Source organism: Heterocephalus glaber, unplaced genomic scaffold (genome assembly GCF_053883595.1).
Source record: "Heterocephalus glaber isolate CG9 unplaced genomic scaffold, H.glaber_assembly_v1.0 deba00001532, whole genome shotgun sequence".
NCBI lineage: Eukaryota > Metazoa > Chordata > Mammalia > Rodentia > Bathyergidae > Heterocephalus > Heterocephalus glaber.
Window position 1 is genome coordinate 35,182,225 of NW_028258330.1, and position 8,183 is coordinate 35,190,407.

At 34.7% G+C, this 8,183-nt stretch overlaps 1 protein-coding gene across 1 annotated transcript; it reads right to left on the minus strand.

Annotated features, from left to right (window-relative positions):
- Window positions 1-1,866: 1,866 nt before the first annotated feature.
- Window positions 1,867-7,668, minus strand: LOC101705693 (olfactory receptor 7D4-like). Its single transcript, XM_087189018.1, has 2 exons — window positions 7,579-7,668; window positions 1,867-2,847 (listed from the first exon to the last, which is right to left on the minus strand). Exons 1-2 carry the CDS (start codon window positions 7,666-7,668, stop codon window positions 1,867-1,869), a joined length of 1,071 nt encoding a protein of 356 aa, XP_087045144.1.
- Between the last annotated feature and the right edge of the window lie 515 nt (window positions 7,669-8,183).

Sequence of the window (8,183 nt, forward strand, 5' to 3'; positions counted from 1 at the left end):
TTTTTTTCTTTTCTCATATTTTTTCCTTCCCTTCTTTTCTACCCTCACCCCCTTCCTACTTCCCCTTCTCTTTTGGACCGTTCCTTCCTATATTACCTTATTTATTATACATTTTGGTCCTTGTTTAATCTTGGAGTTTCTCACACAAGAGAAACTATTTGGTATTTACATATGGGTGTTCTATTTATTTCACTTAAGAGTAACACTTCAATGTGGATCCATTTAGCTATAAATGAATCTATTATTTATGGCTAAATAGTACTCCATTTTATATTTTAATCTTAATGTTGATTTCTTCTTTTGCACAATGTGGTGAATGAAAGAAAATATCTCAAAGAAATATTTCCAGGATTAAATGAAGATGTCTAAAAGCAAGAAGCACAATCCTCACATGCTAAGCAATTTGCCTTGACTATTGTGTTTTTTTAATTCATTTTTTGAAGGAAGACAAGAATAAACTAAAATGAAAATGAAAAATGTTAACATTAAAAGGAATAATTTTTCAGTAATACTTTAATAGGTAGAGAATACTGTATATACTTATGGGGTGGGAAGCGATGTTTTGATACACATATACTTAGTAGTATTATCAAATCAGGACCATTGACACATACATCACCTCGAATATTTAACACATCATCATAGTGAGGACATTTACGGTCATTAATGAGATAATTTTTGAGGATACCATATTGGTACTTCATGTGTTAGGTATGTTAAACATGAAGCTAGAAATATCAGGTATAATTGTAAGAACATTGAAAGATTAAATGAATTTTTAAAATTTTATTTTTTATTGATACATATTTTCATTGAATAATGATTACATTTCTCATGGGAAATTGCTGCATGCAAATAACATGTCTTAATTCTTTTTTACATATGTTTATTCCATCTTCCAACAGGAAAATATACTTGAGAATTAAATAATGAATGATGAGGAGAAATGTATTTGACAAACAGTTTTGGGGGGCACACAAAAATGAAAGAATAAGGCCTATAAGGAATGTATACAAAACTTAAAGTTGAATTATTAGAAATAAGGCTGAACATGCAGAGAAAAAACTACTGAAAATCTAATTTAATATATTAGGGATTTTATAAGTAAGTAAAACTAGAGCTCATTTCATATATTATGAGAAGAGGCACATTTTGAGATCATAAGGAAGCAGAAAGTGGGACCAAATGGAGGCAGAGGGAACAGTGCAGAGCCTGTTGAGATAATTCTGAAGAGAGAGATTGGTGACCTGGCTTAAGCTGATCTAATTTTATGCCAGTGAGACTAGTATATTTGGGAAGACAGATGTATTAGTTTTTTATTAATGTAGTGAAAGTACCAAGTTCTTTTTGGGTGAGACTTTTTCTGCCAGTGGTAGATTTTTGGTTTGAGTTAATTAGTGAGTCATTTTGGGGCTGTGAGAAGATATCTGACATTATCTCACTTAAGATTTTAAGATATTCTATTTAAAGAGTTAAGAATGATTTGCATGGTGCAATCTGCTTGCAGCTGATACAGCAATTTAGGTGGCTATAGGGAGGTAAGATGAGAGTGGAAATAGCAAAGGATGAATTCAGAAGTGACCAGTTTGGGTTAATTTCATATATAATCAAAAAGATTGCAGCAAGGCAGGATATGAGTGTATAGAAAAGAGAGGAACTCACTATGCCTCCTGGGTTGGGGATGTGAACAAGTGGAAAAATGGAATTACATCTATTAGAAAGGAAGGGTTATAGGTAGAGCCAAATGTTTAGGAATAGAAAAGTTATACAATGTGTGTTAGAAAAGGAATGCAATCAGGATATTGAAAATCACAATATTTGCCTTAGGGAATGAAATGCCAACTAAGCACTAAAGATATTGAACCATCAAAGACAACAGCCTTCTCTGCTGAGGAGTCTTCCCATTGCTCCCTTCATATCTTTGTTCCTCAGGCTATAGATGAAAGGGTTCAGCATAGGGGTGACCACAGTGTACATCACAGAGGAAACTGTGTTTCCCTGGGAAGAATGAGTTAAAGCCGAACTAAGATACACCCCAATTCCTGTTCCATAGAATAAGGAGATCATGCAGAGATGAGACCCACAGGTGGAAAATGCTTTATAGTTTCTTTCCCTAGAAGACATCCTCATTACTGTGGAGAAAATCTCAGAATAAGAGAAGAGGATACTGGTGACAGGAAACATACCCAGGAGAGCAACTGTTATGTACAACACAACATTGTTGATTCGGGTATCAGAGCTGGCCACCTTGAGAAGTGGAGGCAGTTCACAGACAAAACGTGGGATTTTAGTACCTCTAGGGAAGGTCAGATGCATTACTAGTAGAAGGTGGAGCAGTGCATTCCAGAACATAATGAACCAAGAAATCAGAACCAGGAGGCAACATAGGCGAGGGTTCATGATAACTATGTATTTCAGAGGGTGACAGATAGCCACAAAGTGGTCATAGGCCATGATGGTCAATAGGAAATTATCCATTCCAGTGAAAATCGTAATAAAATACACCTGTGTGAGACACTCTGTGTAGGAAATGCCTTTATGTTGTGTGTAAATGTTCAACAGCATCTTTGGAACCATGGTAGAAGTGAAACAGATGTCCACAAAGGACAGGTTGGAGAGGAAGAAGTACATGGGGGCGTGGAGGTGGGAGTCAAAGGTGACAGTCAGAATAATGAGCAGGTTCCCAAGCACCATGACCAGATATGTGGGCAGGAACAGTCCAAATAGACAGGGCTGCAGTTTAGGATTTTCTGAGAGGCCCAGGAGGAAGAACTGTGATGTGCTTGTATGGTTTTCCGCTCTCAAATCACTGATATATCTGCTGGAGTAGAAGTTAAATACAAAATTCTAAGAACAAGAAACTGGTACCTTGAGTAATTATCACTTTACCGTATCATCCTTTAGGTGAATTCCTCATCTTCTGTTTAGTCTGGCTAGTCAGAGTAGATCGGTTATCCAAGAGACATTCTTTTTCAATTTTAAATGTGCATTATTTAGTAATTTCTTTAATTCAGTAGAATTTTTTCTTGTTATGTACTCCCTAGTTTTGATTTTCCTACATGGATCACTAGCATAAATAATTTTTTTCTTTGGCATATCCTGTCCAAAATAATTGAAAACATTTTCTTTGATTTTACCCATACTTCTTTAGTCTAGTGACTCTAAAATAATGAAGAAGCTTACATAGTCTTTTATATCAATTTTTGTATGATTTGACACTTTCTATGATATGACAATTAATGTCATTTTTGTGTGAATATGTGATTATTAACACTACCTTAATTGTGAAGTTTAAAGATGCACTTCTTAAGAGTAGGAGCTCAATAAATGAAAACTGTCATTGTTATTACAAATTATTAAAATAATTGCCTATGAGAGAAATCATATGTAAAAACTTCTTTCTCCATATATATATGTCACGTATATATGACATATATACGTGACATATATATATGTATGACATATATGTGTTATATCTAAATATATGTCATGAAGTGCAGTATATGCTTGTCATTTAGAAACTGAGAAAATATGTTCTTTAGTCAGACTTCCTTAAGTATAATTATCACCCACCACTTATCATCTGTCTGGCTTTGAGAAAGTTAGCTATAAATAAATCACCTGCATAGTAAAACATGGTAAACATTCATTAAGTGGTAGGAGTGGAGTATGGCAATATAAGGAGTGATTGAAATATACAGTGAATGTTTAAATGAACAAAATTATTACAGTAGAAGGACACATTGCTATTAACCTCTCTCAGAATACTCCCCTTTGCTTTGAACACTTATCTCCTATTTCTTGCCATTTCAGAAGAAATTTTGGAAATACTCTTTCTTGAGTGTCTATGAAATGTGATAAAAAATATGATGAAGTCTGTTGGTGAATGACATCCAATGGAAAGAAATTCATAAAAATAATGTATGCCCTTATCTAACTTATTCACTAGATCTGGCAACATAACATTTCTTGGTCTTCCCCAAAGACAAAATTGCCATAAAGGTAAAAGTTTTGAATCAGTTCAGGACATTGCTGAAAGCACAATAGCACAAATGAAGACATTTACAAAAATAGGACTTCAAGAGCTGCTCCAGAATGTAGCAAGAAAAATGGGATAAGAGTGTTTAAAGCAAAGGGAAGGATTTGGGGTCGGATTAATGGTGATGTGTCTAATGTACCTTTTGGTGTGGTAATTTTAAAACTTAAATCTTTCATCATACTATGTAAAAGGTGAAAGATTTATGTGATCTGATGAGAAACCAGAGTATGATCATACTATGAAAATGAGATAATTCATATAATCTTTCTACTATAGATCTTGTAGCATAAATGAGCATTTCATAAATGTAAAATTATGTTCTTAAAAGCAAAACTAACCTATTGTACATGTTTTTTTAATTCATAATATGTTTCTTGCATGAACATCATTGATAGTCCCTTATAGCCATCACAATAAACACAGTCTTATAAACATCATTATAAATACAATGGGTTGGTTACCTCTTTTGATCACCATACAACATTTCTAATTTTTGAAGATCCCTCTGGCTCCTCCTGACAGGAAATCCCTGTCCAGTGAATTCTTCCAAGAAGAAAACAAACCATGTGAACTTTGTAGGTAAGAGGAGGAAAGAAAACCACAGCACAATTAAAATTCATACATGAGAGTGTATCCACAAGTGTCCATTCTCTTGGCTGGGATTGTGAATGTGTTAACATCAGAAGAGTTAATTGCTAAAGTATGTGTTTGATGTAGTATCCAAGGTTTCTATATCAAACTATCTAAAAATATAAAAAGACAAACATAGCTAGGCGGAGTGATGGATATCTATAATATAAGAACTCTGGGAGGCTGAGGCAGCAAGATCACAAGTCAAATTATAGTTTCAGCAATTTAATGATACTCTGTCTCAGAATAAAAAAGAAGCTCAGTGTGAAGGCTGTGTGTTTAGTACACAGCATGAGGGAAAAAAAATGCAAATCCAGCCTGAACTACATGGTGAGATCCTGTCTGAAAAAAGGAGAAAGAAAAAAAAGTTTTGAGAAAAATATGCCTATAGTCTCCATAAAAAGAAAAGGGTCAATTTGCTAATGTCTGCAGTGATAAAAATGAATAAATTTATTAGTGACAGAAAACACCATTATGGAGGGTTTTTTATCTCTTCAAAAATCATATTATGTGGAAATAATCATTTGACTTTATCGTTTTCTTTTTCTATCCATTTAGTTTATTTCTCTTGCCTAATGACTTTGGCCAAAATTTTAATAAGTATTATATTGAGCATGTGTGGTGACAACAGGCACCTTTGTCTCATTCTTGGTGCTTTAGCCATCTTCTTATCACTGAGACATGATACACAATGTTATAGCTTATATCTTGATGTCCCTTCCAATCATCATGCAATCATAGATGGGGCTTTTTGGAGGTGGCTGGATCTAGGATGTGTGATGCTGGGACTAACAGGGTCCCATCTTGTTTGGGTGGCACCACTGAAAAGGTAGATAGCCAGGATGGAATATAAAAGGACAGACAGAAGGCCACCCCTTGCTGCTTTGCTGCTGCTGTCTTCTATCTACTCTACCATGGACTGTTTCTCCTCTTTGATGCCCCTCTGCATCTGATAGATGACTCCAGAAAGATATGTTTACTATAGAGAGGCTCTAGATTCAGAAAGTGAGAGAAGAAAATGGAATCATTGGCAAAATATGGTTTAAATTTTCTTCAAAATACAAGGTCTTCATCTTCACAGACTGAAGAACTATGAGATTTTACCAGCATCAATATTCTTGAGAGAAACTCCAGGACCCACACTCTCTCCTCTTTTTTACTCCACCAGGCTCACTGAGAAACACTGACACTCAGATGTCAGTCACTGAAGCTTTGTCTTCTCCACAATCAGTACCTATGAAGCCCTCTTCAGTTTTCATAGAGGCTGGGCCAGAGAATTGCAAGTGAGTATTATCTGTGGCATCTGTACATTTCCCACTGTCTCAAGGGTTGAATTCTCAGAGCTCATTAAATAAATTGTGTTTTTTTCACTCTCCACACAATTCAGCCACCATGAGGTAGAAAGAATGATATGGTTTTTTCATTAATTTTCTGTCAGTGTAGGTGCTTGTTGGGAAGGTGAACATATTCAAGAGAAAGTTTTAAATTTGGTTCGATTTAAGTCACTAGATGTCCTAGTGATGAAAATTTGATTTCTAATAAGAATAAATACAAAGAACTATTTTGTGTTGTATGGATCCCATGAAAAAATAATTGAAGGCTTTATGGATCTTTTGGTGCCCAAAATGTAATGGAAGCAATACCATTCTGTATTTTCTTATTTTTTTCTTAATTTTATGTATATTTTATATTTCAGTTTTTTTAATTTAGCATGTTAAAGTGTTTATTAACATGTTTGAAGATATAATAGTGTGCAATCTCTAAACATAACCAGTTAGCATATGCATTATGTTCTATAGTTATTTTTGTAGAGAGAACTCAAGAAACACTCAAAATTTTGCAAGAATACAACATACAATTAAATACAATAAACATACTGTATAATAGATTTCATAAGCTTCTCCCTTCTAACCTAAATAGAATTTTATTCCTCCCACTTTTTTTGAGACAGAGTCCCACTATGTAGTTCTGGCTGGCCTTGAACTCACCATGTCACTCAGGTTGGCTGCAAATGCCCTGCAATTCTCCTGTCTCAGTCTTCTGAGTGCTTGAATTACAAGCATGTACTACTACACTTGGAGCCCTGGAATTTTATTTCCTTTCACCAAAACTTTCCCAAAATTTACATTAGTCAAACCTTTCCCCCAAACATTTACATTAGTCATTTTTCTGTCACTCAGAAAAAATATTCTTGACACCTGCAACTTAAAAGAGGAGAGGTTTACTTTGGCTCATGGTTTTCAGAGCACTTATTCCATGGTCAGCTGGCTGCACTGCAGATACATCATTGTGGAAGAGCATGGTGAAGGAAGGCTGCTCACTTCATACCACTTATGAAGCAGACAGAAAGAGATAGAACTGGGACAGGAATATAGTCTTGCAGTTTATTTCCCTTTCACCCACCTCCTCTGACCAGCCCCACCTTCTAAAAGCACAAAAACTACTAAACTCATGAATCCACTGCTGAGTATAGTGCCCTGTAACCCAGTCACATTTCAAAAGTACTATCTCTTAACACATAAGGCTTTTGGAGGACATTTTAAATCTAAACCACAACCCCATCCCAACCTAAATTAACCTCTCAGTTTAGTTTTTAGATCAGTTTTTTTTTAAATCTTATATATAACTGAATCATGTAGTAATTACCTTTCTGTGCAGGTTTATTTTATTTAATATAATGTCATTCAAATTCATCCATGTGGTAGTGCCAGCACTTTGTTTTTCTATGCCTGAATTTGTAGTCCATTACATATGTGTACATACACACACACAGCACCCACACACACGGACATGCACACATAATTTTATTTATCCATTCATCTTTTGATGGACACTTAGGTAACTGTAAATATCAGCTATTGTGAATAGTGCTGCACAAACATGGGAGTGCAGATGCCTTTTGAACTTACCAATTTCATTTCCTTTGGCAAATACTGAGTAGACATATTGCTGGATATAGGTAATAATCTTATTAATTCATTGATGAACCTACGTGCCATGTCTTATAATAGTTATGCTATTTTAGATCTCCATGGGCAGTGTACAAGTGTTCTCTTACTAGCCTCCTCACCAACACTTTTATCTTGTATCTTTTTTATAGTAACCATTGTGACTGGAGTGAGATGGTACCCCTTTGAGCTTTTGATCTTATTTTCTTTGATGATTAATGATGGTGACTAGTGTTTTCATAACTTTGGCCATCTGTATGTCTTCTTTGAGAAATATCTATTCATTTATTTTGTTCATTTTAAAATTAGGTCTTTTTTAGCATTGAGTTATTTTATTTCCTTATACATTTTTGATGGTAGCTCCCTATCATATTAATAGTTTTGCAGTATTACGGCTCATTCTATATTCAGTATTTTCACTGTGTGAATTTTTTTGTGGATATTTTAATTTCATAGAATCCCTTTTTATCATTCGTTACCAATGGTTCTGAGGTCACTATCCCCACCCAAATCATTCTCTAAACCAGTGTTATCTAGTCTTTACTTCTTATAATTAAGGATTTAGT